At 43.4% G+C, this 15893-nt stretch overlaps 1 protein-coding gene across 1 annotated transcript in view; it reads right to left on the bottom strand.

The window, feature by feature from the left end:
• ATP6V1B2 (ATPase H+ transporting V1 subunit B2) overlaps positions 1–15893 on the bottom strand; it is a 61675-nt gene that overhangs the window by 27541 nt on the left and 18241 nt on the right. The window contains exons 2-5 of the mRNA XM_082254277.1: positions 6482–6537; positions 3665–3763; positions 3123–3216; positions 2649–2726 (exon numbers count right to left, since the gene is read on the bottom strand). Coding sequence (XP_082110403.1) covers positions 2649–2726; positions 3123–3216; positions 3665–3763; positions 6482–6537 — 327 coding nt within the window. The remainder of the gene's footprint in view (positions 1–2648; positions 2727–3122; positions 3217–3664; positions 3764–6481; positions 6538–15893) is intronic.

The raw sequence follows: 15893 nt of genomic DNA, 5'->3' as shown, positions 1-15893 counted from the left end.
TTCATAACCGTTGGTTTATACTGCCCCCTACAGGAATAGGACACTAGGCAGAAAAAAAAGTCTGGCTATGCCCATGGGCAGTCCCAGGGGGTATACTCCCTCTCTCTGCTATAGGCCCTCTGTTTAGTCACAAGCAGTGTCAGAAGAATTACAACTCGACAGAGGGGTGGGGGTGCTGTGTCCTTCAATGAACATCAAACTTCAGACAAGATTTACGGTAAGTCAAAAATCCCATTTTCTCTTTCGTTCATCGACAGACATAGCTTCATATCTTCATAGCCATTGGGACATCCTAAAGCAGAGGGGTGGGAACAGCAAAAAAATTCAAGACTAAACATTAGCCAACCAGGCAACAGGAGCTCAACCAAAACAAATGGAGCCCACCTGAAAAAACCTAGCAGGCCAAAAGAAGCATCCGCAGATGCCAACACATCCACTTTATATAACTTTGTAAAAGTGTGCACAGACGACCAAGTGGCCGCCTTGCAAACCTGCGTCACTGACGCCTGACACTGACTTAGAGCCCAAGAGGCACTAAGCGCCCGAGTAGAGTGTACCTTAATAGGGAAAAAAGAGGGACCTGGCCCTTGATGGAATAGGCCTGAATCACGGTCTCTGATCCATCTGGAAGTAGTCGCAGACAACCCTTTCCGAGGCCCATCCGTGAGCAAAGTCTGAGTTTCTTAAAGACTCCGTAGCTGCTAGACACCCTAATTGCCCGGACCACATCCCAGGCATGCAAAGCAATTTCCTTAGGCTGTTTAGGCCTGGGACACAGGGAAGGCAACACAATATCTTCATTCAAATTAAATTCAGAAACAACCTTTGGTAGGGACGGACAGGGGCGAAGCACAACCTTAACCTTAATAGCGTAAGCAGGGGAATCTCCAGAAGATCAAAAGGAGGCTTCTGGAGGACCAAAAGCACCAAATTGAGGTCCCAAGGCGGCAACGGAGCCCGCACTGGAGGAACCACAATAGACACCCTGAAGAAAAAGACGCATCAGGGAGGGTGTGGCCAAAGATCGTTGAAGACATGGCCCTTGATGGTACTCAAAGCCAATTTCTGTTCAACCCCTCCTTGAAGAAAGGTCAAGATCCAAGCCACCAAGAAGGAGCGAGGATGATCCCCAGGAGACTCACACCACGCAATGTAAGTAGGAATCAATGACTCAGATAAACCTCTTTCCTTCAGCACCTGGCATTCATCAGCCAAGCCATCAAAGCCAGCAACTGCAAAGCAGGATGGAAGATTGGTCCTTGGGACAGCAGATCCTCCCTGAGAGGAAGCTTCCAAGGAACGTCGATGACCAGCCGCACTAGATCGGCGTACCAAGCCCGGGGAGGCCAGTCCGGAGTCACTAAGATGACCGGAATCCCTTCTGGCTCGATCCTGCGTAGACGTCTTGGCAGAAGCTTGAGAGGAGGAAAGGCATAAATCAGACGATACTGACCCCACGCGGCCACCAGCGTTCTTTGTGGCATCCGCCAGAAAATACCTTAAACAAGCCACAAAACCTGTACCTTTTCAATGGCAAACCACTGAAAATTGTCTGGCTCGCTACACAAACCTGGCCACCGTGTATAGAAAACAGGCAACAATAAAATGGCAGCCCCGTGCAGCACCACGAGGCTTACAGGGACCCAGGAGGGAACCCGGGCTTCAAGGGGACAGAACCAGGCAGGAGCCCCAACCAGGTACAACCCCCCCCCCCCCCTACAGTAGATTGGTCGCTGGCCCCTTTTGCCAGCATAGCGCCCTGCCCCCACCCCAGGAGGTGGACCAGTCAACCCAAACAACCGCAACATACGTGGAGGGGGTGGGTGGGGACAGGTAGGTAGGACAGGGGACAGATAAGGGGGGGGGGGGGTGCCTGACAGGGACCCAGGAGTCTGACAGTCCCAAGGAGGGGGGGGGGGGGGTACAGATACTCACCATACCAGGAACCAGGCAGGCACCGCTCCAGACAGAACCCCTCCCCATCGAAATGGGGGGCCGTCGGCCAGGAGGAATGCAGCTTCTCAGGCCGAGACCCGGTTGTATGCGTCCTCACGAGGCATTTTAACTCAGAGGCCAGCCCCTGTCCAGTGGGGCTATGTCATGGCTGACCTAGCACGGAGCTGAGGTCTGCGCGCGCTCGCTGGCCAGACTGGGGTGACCACTAGATCTAGATTATCCAGCCCTTCGCCCAGTCCGGCAGTTGATTGTAGATCTCACAGGAAAAATCCAGGGAAAAAAAAAATTTCTATCTAGAAAGAAAATATTGCCAGGACCAAAGATCCCAGCAAGGAACTAGGTCGTTACTCCTGACTTGTCAGAAAGAAACTGAGTGCCTATAGCAGAGAGAGGGAGTATCCCCCCTTGGACTGCCCACAGTCATAGCCAGACTTTTTCTGCCTAGTGTCCTACTCCTGTAGGGTGCAGTAAAACACAACAGTTATGAAAAGCTGAAGCTGTGCCTGGCGATGAAACACAATTTTATTTATACAGTTTAAAAGATGCAGCACCAACATAGCTGCATATAGTACAATAGGTGCACTAATACTTTGGATGTATTGTGAAGGTCTGCTGGGGTGCCATTCACAATGACAATGGTGTAAAGGAGCTTCAAGAGTCTACTTAGAGAAATGTCAGGGTTCCTTACTTACCCATGATGTCTAAATAATCCTCTGCCAGCACAGTGGGTCCCCGATCGATGGGTTTCCCTGAGCCGTTAAACACACGACCTGGAAGAAATGGAAACAAAGCAAATCTTGAACTTTGAGACAGAAAGCCTCAAAATGAGGATGTGATGCATTGAGAGTTTATAGTCAGTATGTCATAGTTCCCAATGTTAAACTGATTCCAAGAAACTCTTTGCTGCTCAGAGAAACGAAATACCCCATTATGACAAATTTCCTGAACTTAGGGATAGCTTTCTTGCATACAACTATTCAGTAAACCAGTGTAAAAAAATATATTGTCAGAATTTAATTTAACACATCAAAAAGTTAGATACAGATAGATTAACAGATGAAAAAGCCAAAACTTTTCCGGGAGATCATCTCTAAAAACAGCGCTGATCCTGCAGCTCAGAACAGTTGGTAGCAGTAGCTTATACTGTATGGTGAGACTTTACATACCCAGCATGTCCTCAGATACTGGGGTTCTCAGGATATCACCAGAAAATTCACAGGAGGTCTTTTTAGCATCAATACCCGATGTTCCCTCAAATACCTAAACAAGATGAGACAGATAAAAAGAACTTGGAGTAATGTAGGCAAGCTACTCACAACCTTAATAGCCATCTAATCTTTACCAAAGGTGCACAAGCTTTACTATGGGTGCTCAAATGTTTTTTTTTTTTATCATCCTGATAACCACATTTTCTTTACGCCCACTAGAAAAACTCTAGGAAGCATTCCAGGACCAAAGAGTGTGGCTACCTGAAGAATATCAAGAAAGGGCATAGTGGATGTAAGTAACTTTGAAATGCAAATCTAACCATGCAGACTGAAAATGATGGGCTGTGGACAAATGTTACACATACAGAATGGTATGTAAACCTAATTCCTCCATTGTAGAGGTGAAGGTAGGTTTTCATTATACATTTATATTTCTTGGTCCCCCACATTAGACCTGTATACATGCTATAAATTCTGGCACTATAGTTTCCAATATTTACCTGTACCACAGCCTTAGATCCACTGACTTCCAGCACCTGTCCACTTCTTTTTGTGCCATCAGGGAGAGTCAAGTGGACAATTTCAGAATACCTGGGGAACTGAGACACAAACATGAGTGAGGAACGTGACAAGCATAATAGAGCGATCAGTTACAGTTTATTGTAAAGTGATTCAGTTTGTAACAGCAGCAAAGACGTGTCTAAATTATTATCCAGGTTTATGGATAATTGTCAGTTATTTATCAGATAATTGACAGATAATTGCCAGACAACTTACCAGTTCCCGACTGCCCGTTGCAGATTTACTGCGGCAAGGTAGCTCGGCCACATGAACCAACGTAACTGTACGACGGTTGCGCACAGGGCTAGGGGGCGCGCGCTCCTTCGTCCCCGCAATGTTCTGATTCGGTTCAGAACCGCTCAGTCATCAGGTCCAGGCCAATGATTTTTGGTCTGGACCTGGTGATCTGTTCTGACCAATTGCTGAACGTACAGGCACAGGAAATGATGCAATCTCTTCTGGACCCCTTTTCGGTTCCAGCATGAGAGAAGAGAACATCAAAGTACACAAACACTACACTGACGCCAGTACACATAGGCACACCATTAATCCCCTAATCACCCCCTGTCACAGTGTCAATATATACAGTATAAAGAGAATTTACTGATCACTGTATTCGTGTCACTTGTGACTTCAGCTAGGGTGAGCGGCAGTTGGTGGTAGTTAGAGGGAGTCTCAGATAGCGGAATATATCGCGGGTACCCTAAACCTATCTGGGACTCCCTCTTATTACATGGGACTTAACATGCGCCTCAGCAAATAGCTAAGGGTGTCTACTTTGCGAAAAGGGGTCATTGGGGGGGTTTGTGCTATCTTGGCATTTCAAGCCTCGCACATGGGGTATGCCCATACTCAGGAGAAGCAGCAGAATGTATTTGGGGGTGTAATTCTGCATATAACAATGGCATGTGTGAGCATTATATAATTTCAATGACAACTTTGTGTAAATAAAAAAGTCTATTTTTTTTTGTCATTTTTCAACACCTGTGACAAAAAAACTTTATTCAATGGACTCAACATGCCTCTCAGGAAATTCCTTGGGGTGTCTACTTTCCAAAAAGGTGTAATTTGGGGGGGGGGGGGGTTTGTATTGCCCTGCCATTTTAGCACTTCAAGAAATGAGGCAGTCAAAGTAAAAGCTGTGAAAATTCCAGTATATTCACCAAAGTTTGTAAGATTGTAAAAATAAATATTATGCTTGGGATTTTTGTTATCAAAGACACATATCTAAATACATTTTAGCCTAAATGTATGAGAAAATTTGAATTTATTGGATATTTTTTTTATAAGAAAGTAGAAAACGTCATTTTCGGTCTTTCGTTTATATCGCAAAAAAAACCCACTAAAGAAAGCTCTTCTTGTGGGGGGGGGGGGAGAAGGAGATCAATTTTGTTTGGGTACAGCATTGCATGACTGCGCAATTACCAGTTAAAATCACGCAGCGACAAATTGTAAAAAATTGCCTGGTAAAACCTTCCGGTCAAGAAGTGGTTAAAAAGCCATGTACAGTGCACCAAATAAAAAAACCAAAGGGTGACATATTGGCATTTTATTTGAAATGCAACTGACAGAAAAGTAGATGCACAAGCATCTAAGCTAACTAGGAAGAAATTTGCACCTAATGTGGCCATCATAAAACTGCTGATCAATACCAGTTGGCCCATCATCTCATTTAGTAAGGACAGAAAGCCAAACACTGGTGTCTACTTCTAAGAATTCTAGTTAAAGGCAGTGCTAAAAATACAGTAAGCGGGTATTCAGATTAAAGCCTGGCAAGAAGAATTTAGATTTACCCAGAAACTGTATCCCTTTAAAAGGGGTTAATTATTGGTATAGGTCAAACACTAAGTAGTTAAGTAAAAGCTAACCTATAATGGAGCTCTGGAACCCTAGAATAAAAAGCTGACTGCACATTTTGGGCTCATTCACATACGCACACAGCCCCATACAGTGCAAAGAGCTGTTAATCTTTCTGGGCTAGCAGGGAGCTGGGTGCAAGCTACTTATATTGGTAAAGAAAGCGGCTGTACAAAATCAGCCACGCATGAAAGTTTGACAGGCACGTAGGGGCGGGTGGATGGCCCGGGTCACACTTGTTCATGCATATCTGTCAAACTCGGTTGTGTGAGTGAACCGATAAACCTGCGGCATTCCCTTTAGCAATAGAGGCTGCCTGCATATGGTGCAACTTTAGGCCAGAATGACAAATGGCTCTTCATGCTGTGCAGCAGGGCTCTGTGCCTACGTGAAAATACACAGTATATGCGTGCCTACCAAAGATTTGGAATTCTGTTCAAGCAGTTCTGATTTATAAACTTTCACCATGCTGCATAGTCAGGACGCTGACAACCATTTTCTGCTAGAATACCACTTTTCTATGTCACTGCTTTACCTCCTGTCTGCTAACTGGAAAACGAACCTGTTGTTGAATAGGTAGTAGCTGACCCTTTCTGAAGGTAACAGACTGGTCACTGTTGCTCTCACTTCTTACGCTGGGGTCTGGTCTCCTCCCCCTTCTCTAGTTTTCTCCAGGCAGTCTGTAGGGGTGAAGCTGCTGGGCCCCTCCCACAGCTCTGTTTCTGCACAGGCTATGTACAGCACGCACATTGATGTGGTAACCTACTTACTCAGGTGATGTCCGGGTTTGCGAAGACATTTGGGGCACAGAGTGGATTTATATCCTTTGTGGCTATTGAGGAACAGATTTAAAAGAAAGTTTTCTTGCCTGGAGTTAAGCTTTAACCACAACTTCTTACCTTGACATTGTCCAGGATAACAAGAGGGCCATTGACTCCTGACACTGTTCGATAAGCTGAAAAAAAAAAAAGAAATTAAAAGGATTAGTAGAAATCAATTTCATATTTTCAATTAAGAGCACTAATCAATACAGAATTTAAAAAAAGCAAGTCCAATATAGAAGCCAGCACACTCAGGAGGGATGCAGAGGAAGCTGGTCCTTCAAAGAAGAAACATTGTGTTCATTTTACGAACACTATTTGCAGAGTACACAAATAATGCAATATGGCCGTTCACTTGTGATCAGCTCTCTAGCGCTCCCTGGCTGGAAGAAAAGGATATCTCCCTGCACAGCTCCTGAGTTTTGAGGTGTAACAGGTCTGGTGCCCTCTTCTGCCCGGGAAGCTGCAGTGGCATGTAGACTCAAAAATACAAGTGATCATATGCAGAGGACTGCTCAACATGAAAGGCTTCTGCAGGAACCCATGCATGCACGTACAGGGGCATTTCCCTAAACGTGAAAGTGGCACGTCCAGGGAAACACGCATCCCCCTGGATGTGCCACTTTCACGTTCAGAGAAATATGCCGTATGTGCACGTGTGGGTTTACAAGCTGCACGTGGAACTGTGTCTCCCCAGACACAGGAAAATGCCATCCATTTCCCATTCAAGAATTTGTGAAAAACATCTGTCTGCCTGAGCCCTATAGATGTCATTACAACACTGGGCAGAGATAACCTGGAGCACGTCCTGGGAGGCAGAATTTTCCCAAGGCAAGGGGGCTTTGTGGTCTCATGAGGCCCAGGCACATGAGTCCTCCTGAACTATACATGACACCCAGTCTTCTGGAGGCCTACTATATTGGCACTTTTCCACTGCAAGTACCGGCTCGGCTCCACTCGGCCGTGCTTGGTTTTTCACTGCATGGTACGGTGTTGAATGGTTCGTACGGTTTGCTTTTCCACTAAAGTGGGTGGGATAACAATTCTCTGACCAATCAGTGGCTAGTAGTGACAAACAGTCAAGGCTGCATGCAAAGGATTGTGGGATATGGTATCGGTACGGCCCTCTTGGAACCACAACCGAGGTGGTACTGTTTAAGCGAGCCGTACCGTTCGGTTCCATGTAGTGGAAAAGCGCCGCCGTACCGAACCGTTCCAAAACCGTACCATTCGGTACCATGCAGTGGAAGAGCGCCATATATTATTCCTTTTCCGTACAGTACAATACCTCCAGAATACAGAGAAGCATTCCAAAAAAAAAAAAAAAAAAAAAAGACTACAGAATTTCCTTGGTGCTTCTAGAAGAGAAAATGGAGACATCACCTCAACAGGGACAAATAAAAACCATATAGAAGTTTTAGCTTTTCTCCACTATATACAAAAAAAAAAAAAAAAAAAGTGTTCCTCTCCAAGGCTGAACCTTTAAAAACCTTCCAACATTTGTAAAATGTTCACATTTTTGGCAAGTGAGATCAGTGGAATGTATTCCATAAATTCACATTGAACTCGTGCTAGTCACATTGCACATTTCATACAGAATGTGGCATTGTCTCCCATCAACCAGAACCCACAATATTGAAAGCCATTGAGCACTAATGAGTGATTCAGAGCAGTAATTACCTAGAATAAGGGACAGATCTGGATAGAAATGATTACTGTTCTTAGGAAACCCACATGGTCCAGATTGTCATTATCTATAGATCACTTGCTGGCTCCAACACAATCCACTCATTGAGAAATATTTGCTTTGCATTCACTCATTTTCAGCGAATAAAGGAACATTTTCCTGGCAATGCTAGCAGGCCAGTTACAATTTAAAAAAATCCCACGACTGCCGAAGCTTGGGACACAAAATTACAAAGCTTACTGAACAGCACCACACAGTGGTCAAATAAGTGCACTACCCAAACTTCACAATACAAGTAATTTCATTTCTCTATAAAGTAGACAAAGTATAACCAAAGGCAGTTTTTGAGACTGGGATTAGATAAGCTATTAGGCTTTTATCGCTGCCTGTGCCCCCATTAAGGAGATTCACCCTCTCTATCCTGTTTACCATTATCATTGAAAACTAAAGTAAAAAAATAAAAAAATGTGGGTTCTCCCCACCCCAGAAAAGTGTTGGGAGGGGAAATCGTCACGTTGGGACACTAGTTATGGTGACCTGTTTGGCTATAGGACAGGAAGTGACAGGAAATCTCCACAGTTGGAAACAGATGGTGAAAAAAAAAAAAATCTTGCAGGGATTATAACCATCCTTTGCCTATAGTTCTACTTTAGATCCAATCACAAATCTTAAACCCTCGGGGGGGGGGGGGGGGGGGTGCTATTTTTTGCCCCAGAACATGTCCTGCTTCAGCAGCTCCTTAGGAGACCCTGTCTTAGGAGGCTGCAGGAAACTTCTCAGTAAAAGATTTTAGAGCATTAAAAGATCTTATCCAACTTCTGGATGAAAATGATCCCCCTACAGACTCTGACATAGAGGAAGGAACAGCTGAGGGAGAGGGTGACTCTGTGGATATAGAAGGGATACACGTACTAACACAGCAACAAATGACCACTACACAAATCCCTATGGCAAAGAAAAAATCTAGTAGGTTTCCCCCCTTACAGACTAACCCTAACGTGTTGGCCTTTGTGAACAAGACCACGGCAGATATTAATCGGTTAAAAATTCGCAATTCCATGAATGAGAATTTGAGTGATCATCTCAAACAAGCACTTGAATCATTGAGAAAAAATCCCCAGATTATAGTAAAGCCCTCCGATAAGGGGGGCAATATTGTAATCATGGATCATTTACAATACCGTAACATGTGCTGGGACATTTTAAAAAATAGAGAGTGGTACAAGCCTATCAATGAAGAGAGAATTCTGTCTGCCCAAAACAAATATAAGGCACTAATCTACCAGGCATACAGTAACGGCATAATCAATAAGGATACATATGAAGCTATAAAAATCGATCTACCCCGTGTTCCCACATTTTATACATTGCCAAAAACGCACAAAAATTTAAAAAACCCCCCGGGACGCCCAATCATATCAGGAATCGGGTCTTATACGGAACCACTAAGCAAACTGATCGATCAGTACCTGAGACCTCATGTAACTAGCTTACCTTCTTTTATCCAGGATACTCCAGACCTGCTTAGGGTACTGTATGATCAGGTTATGCCCCCTGGATGTATCATGATTGCGCTGGACATCGAGGCGTTGTACTCCTCGATTCCACACGCACTGGGTTTACAGACAATCAAAAGATTCCTAGACGAACGGGGTCCCCAAGCGAAACCCCATAACCAATTTATTTTGGATGGGTTGGCACATATTTTGAAAAATAATGTGTTCACATTTGACGGTTCCCACTTCATCCAGGTGCAGGGCGTGGCCATGGGCACATGTTGTGCTCCGGCCTACGCCAACCTGCCCCTGGGTGGGTGGGAACGAAATATTTTCAATGATGAGGCCCTCTCTATGTACCTGGGCCATGTGGTCACATGGCTCAGGTACATTGATGATGTCCTCATCATTTGGGACGGGGACATTGAGTTATTTGAGACCTTTTTTCAACGATTACAAATTAACTCTTTTAATTTGAAATTCACCATGTGTTGGAGTAAACAACAGATTGATTTCCTTGATACCACTCTCTATTTTGAGGAAGATGGAAGTGTTGGATCAACCTTGTTCCGTAAACCAACAGCAGGAAATATAATACTACACTCTGAAAGCTCCCACCCCAAAGCCCTAATCAGGAGTATTCCATACTCCCAATATCTAAGATTGAGACGAAATTGCTCCAAGGACATAAATTTTAAAAGGGAAGCAGATAAATTAAGAGCACGTCTGCTACAGAGAGGGTATAGTAGGAAAATCCTGAGAAAAGCATACAATAAAGCGAAAGCAAATACGAGACATGACCTGCTCTTTAAAGAAAAAACTAAAAAAACAGACGATAAGGTTAGATTCATCTCCACTTATTCCATGCAGCATAATGAAGTGCGTAACATCCTACAAAAAAACTGGGAAATTTTGATAAGTGACCCAATACTTAAAAAGTACCTAGATGATCACCCAAATATCACATACAAAAGAGCCAAATCTATAAGGGATGGGTTAGTTACAAGCCACTATCGAAGACCCAATGAAACATTACACGCCAAAGGCCTCTACAAATGTGGGAGGTGTGATTTTTGCCCTTATATTCTCGAGGGCGAGTCCTTTGTAATGCCTAACGGTCATAGAAGGTACATTAACCAGTTTATTACATGCCAAACAAAGGCGGTAGTATACATAATGCTGTGCCCATGTGGGGCTTTCTATGTGGGTAAAACCATAAGACCCCTTTGGAAGAGAATTTCAGATCATATCTCGTATATTAATAATGGCCAAATTAATACTCCTATAGGTGGCCATGTTGGGCTAAAACATAAATTTGATCGACGCATTGTTAAGTTTACTGTGTTAGATGTTATCCCGGAGGACACAAGAGGTGGAGACATTGATAAGAAAGTTCTAGCACGAGAGGCCAGGTGGATATACGATTTGAGAGCTACCGTATATCCAGGCTTAAATGATGTAATTAGTTATAAACCATTCCTATAGTAGCCCTATTGACCACTCTACCTTAAAATTCTATGGGTCTTCTTTCCCCTCCTCTTTTTCTCCCTCCCCCCCCATGAGGATTCCCCTTTTTCACACTGGGATGAAGGACAGATGAAGATATTCTGTATTATAGGGACTACTAGTCTCAAATACAATGTAGAAATACAATGAGATATGCAAATTTATGTGAAATTAATGTGTATATACTATGACTCTGCCTAAGTGCAGTAGATTAACATATATATGTATTCTCTTTTCTGTATTTAACAGATGACCAGTGAGACGACAGGGTTTTGATAGATGCTGCTTGGAACAATTGCTGATACCATAATATCCCTTATATATGCTCTATAATTTTAAGTGTACATGTACAGCTTGATTGTCGCACGTTTGGATTGGATTGTTGGTCCCTTATGTGATCCCGATGGATCGGGCTGTATCTCAAAGCAATCCTGCATAGGTGCCTTTAGAGGTAGCACAACAAAAGAGCGCCCAGCCGACAGTGTGGATCGCACCCATTGGGATGCGGTATTCCAAGAGCTGGAGGGTGGGTCTAGATGCGGCTAAGGAGGCTGTCTATATTGGTGTCCTCACTTCCGGCGCGACCGGAAGTGACGCGGAAAGGCGGAAACGCCGCAGATCGATGCCTGAGCGGTGAGAGGACTGTCCTCACTTCCGGAGCGACCGGAAGTGATGCGGTCAGGCGGCGCCGACCGCAATTATGTATACACACAGCCAACCGCAATTAGGCATACACATGGCCCCAGCTGAGTGCAATGAATTGGGGCGCCAATTTGGAACTACGAGGGCGGTCTTCACCTTACTATCCCCTATATATAATTCATCCTGGACAGGAGCAGGTAGGCAGGTTGTTGCTGTATATTGACCACGGAGGTAAGTGAAGCCATTTCTATACTAAGTGAAAGGACAAGGCTATCAGGACTGCACTTTTTATAACACAGAATGGGGTGCTGTATATAACATAATTAACCCTTGAATTATTCTTTTTTAGGGCTTAGGTAGCCCAGGACCGATTGTTCCCTATAATTGAATATATATATGCATATATGCCCCCCTTCCCTGCCTGAAGTACTTTACATACTAAGGAGAGGTAGGTTTACCTTTTGCTAAGCCTTACTATTTCCCTAATACCACAGGCCCTCCCCCCTATCTGTTTCCTTTCTTTTTTCCCCCCCCTTTTTCTCCTCCCCTTCATTTCTTTCTCCCTCTCCTCCCTCCTCTCCCTCTCTCTCCCCTCCTTTCTTCCCCTCTCCTCCCCCTTTCCCCCCCCCCCTTTTTTGTTCCCCCTTTCTTTCCCCTTCCCCCCCCCCTTTCCCTGAACAAGTTTGGTTCTGGGTTATAGCTATATAGCACCTCTTATGTGTGTTTTTTCAAAACACTGGTCCTTTCCCCAGGTTATTCCCTGCTACCAACCAGAGTACAGAGGTTGGAAATCCAATATTCCAAGGAACGCACAGGAAAGGCTGCTTCTCGTCCTACTCTAAGCCACTTTTATATAACATTAGGTGGGTGCCAACATTCAGCTCCGGGTCTAGATATGCCTGAAGGCACCACTGCATTCTTAGCAGCTGTCCTTAGTTAGGTCTGTCCTAGCTCCATTGAATCAATATTAACCCTCCTCAGCCCTATTTTCCTCTTCTATACATGGTATCTTACTATCTTTCTCTCTGATAGTTGTACTTTACCATCTGTATCAGCCGGCAGAATATCTATCTGCATGTGCTTCTATTACTCATGGTTCACTACCTATACATATACATATCATATATTTTTATGAGAGGTGAGTAACCTATGTGTTCATATTTATAGATCCATCATAATTATGGTGTAATATATACACATATATATTTTGAAAAGATACCTAAGAGTGGACCCCTACCTTTTCTGGCTGCGATCCCTATTGAGGAGGCTACATTAAGGGTAAACCCTTAAGGTGGGTCATCATGCCAAAAATGTGCTCAGAATCTTTATGGGCTATAGAATGGACATGGAGATATATATATCCCTGTTGATGCTTTGATTCACAGCCTTCCTTCTGGGGACACATTTGGGACTTAAAGTATCGGATCCAGTGCAATAAATTTGTTCATGACGTCTGTAAAGAATTTATATTTTCGGAAGAAACATCTTCCAAGCAGCATCTAGTATCGCTACAACCTTGTCGTCTAGCATGAGTCACTACCAAGAAGGGTCAGTACAAAACCAAAACCAAATATGACTGAAACATAATAAGACCATGTATGATGTATTATGAAATGTATGACTGATTGATACTCATTTGGCTATGTCTTTATATTATTATAGAAATACCGGTCTGTTATGGTCTCTCAGGCCCTGAGGAAGCCTTGAGCGAAACGCGTCGGCTTGCTGGGGACCTACTCTGACCGAATCCAGCTTGAGACCCACTCTCCATCCTACACAGGCTTTTTTCTGGTCATATCCCCCTAAGGGATTGGTTTCTATATTGCTAGTGACTCTCTATGTTTGATTTTAGTATTGTATGTCAGTCTGTGGTTTTTTGAGTATACATGGTTGTCCATGTGTAGTTTTATCCTGTAATCATCAATAAAATGTATTTTGGTTTTATATAAATTGGTTTTTGGTCTGATCCTTCTACTCCCACTGGCCCGCAAAGCCCCATCTTTTTCTATCCTATTTTTTGTTGGTCTCTCATAGGGGTAAGGGCCTTAACTACACGGAAAAAAATTTTGTACAGGCTGCAGGAAACCATTCACAGAATGGATGGGCAATGGAGCCTCATGGTGAGGACCAAGATGGCGGTGCAGGACACAGGTACAAAGTGCTTTACAGCAGCTCCCGCTAATTTAATCAAAGGTCCGTATTACAATACATGTTTTTTCAAATAAAAATTAAAAGACCAAACATTTTGAAAATACAACACAAAAACATACTTCCTTTATTTTTTATAAATAATGCAGGACAAAAAAAATTCCCAAAATGAACCTTTTGGAAAGTAGACACCTCAAGGTAATCTCATTTTTTTATTTTTGTTTGCAAAGAAACATGCTGTTGAGGGGTTAGAAACAAGTTTGACTGCGGATGCACCACTTGTGAGATTGGACCGAGGATGTGCTTTCCTTGCGGCTCCACTTCCAGGTTACATAATTGGTAAGGATGAAGACACCACAGACCACCAGTCCAGGAGAACTGTCACAGCAACTTTTGAATTTGTGTTCCCAGCAGCTGGATTGTCCAGATCCTGTCGATTCCCCATGCTGGTGCCCAAGGCTGGAGTCCTGCTGATTGATGGTTCCCAGGTTTTGGCTTTTTCCATGCCTACCCCCCTACAGTCACCTTTGTGAGGGCATTTTAATTTCTCAATTCGCATATTTAAACATGCTGTACTATGAAGGGCTCGCACCTTATGTTTGATTTTCTAGTAGGTCTATAATGGACCCCCCTCGCATAGTTTCTTGGCAAAAACATCATTTTAGGCAGACCAGTTTTAGAATTCATTTTAGGGCTACTCACATTTACTTAGGCCAATTGTTTTTATGTATGTACATTTTTGCATTTACCTCTAGTACTGTGTCTGTTTTGATATTTCCTACTTGTCAGATGGGCTATTTGGGGTTCAGCCCTGGAGATGCCATCATTCTTTGGTATCTTGCTACAGTATTAAGCTGCGTAACCGCCAAAGTAGTCAGGCCAAGCGGGGAATTCAAGGTGCGGTTATCTTATCAGTAGAGACTTACAAGCGCAACCAAAACTTAAATAAGGGTGGTTTTAGGTGAAGACCGTCTCTAAACATGCTGATCATGCTTTTTGTGGGATGAAAAGATTCAGGAATGAAAAAAAGATAAGAGCTGGGTCCTCTATGATCAGTACCAGCTGCTGCCTCTATTACGTCACACTTTCAAGAACATTCTAAGCATCTGTACTGTTAAACGCTATTTTACAATATTTAGTGCTAATGTTACTCGACCTCTGTAGAAGAGTACTATGTGGTCCATCATCTCTCCTGTTCAGCCTATATTGTAAGAGGACATGTATGTGAGGAATGTCACACTCTTCATAGTGTGCAGTGTGGCCACAAATGCCTTCCTATAGCAATACTTCTCACATCTGCTGCTCTACAAAGACTAATCTATAATTGTTCTACTTCACTTTTTCAGTAAGGCCCTGCAATGTACTGTGAAGCTTAAACTGCTGTATCCCTGTTCATTTTAGCTAGATATGTAAAAAATCCAGCCAAAGCATGATAGACTATAGCTGGCCATACACTCAGAAGTAGAATTATAGGCAAAACTTTATTTAAATTTGGTATAATGGAGGAATACAACCCTTCAGATTTTTTTTTTTTTTTGCCATCTGTCATTGGAGATTTCCCTTCACTTCCTGTCCCATAAACAAACAGGAAATCCCTGCAAATTAGGGGAACCCCTTGGGGCCCCCAGGTCACCAGAGTTAGTGTCCCCCCATTGGAAGATTTCCCCTCTTACTTTTCTGGGGACAACTAATGATTTTCTTTTACTTTTAATTATGGTAAACAATCCATGCAATAAAAGCCTGACGGGGGGTTCCATTCCCTCTCCACTCTGTCCAACAAAAAAAAGTTTTGCCTTTAGCTTTAGTCACACTTCTCATTTAGTCTGAACTTAATGACAATTTTGTCTAAAAAAAATATATATATTTCTTACTTTTCCCAAGAATTGGGGAAATTACAACTGCAAAAAAACTCACCATGCCTCTTCTAAATACCTTAGATTGTCTACTTTCCAAAAAAGGGTCATTTAGGGGGTTTTTGTCTTGTACTTGCTTGTTAGTGTCACAAGAAATG

Source organism: Pelophylax lessonae (genome assembly GCF_965119305.1).
Source record: "Pelophylax lessonae genome assembly, chromosome: 4".
In the NCBI taxonomy this organism is placed as follows: domain Eukaryota; kingdom Metazoa; phylum Chordata; class Amphibia; order Anura; family Ranidae; genus Pelophylax; species Pelophylax lessonae.
The sequence above is the reverse complement of the archived record's forward strand: the minus strand, read 5'-3'. Positions and strand labels throughout refer to the sequence as shown.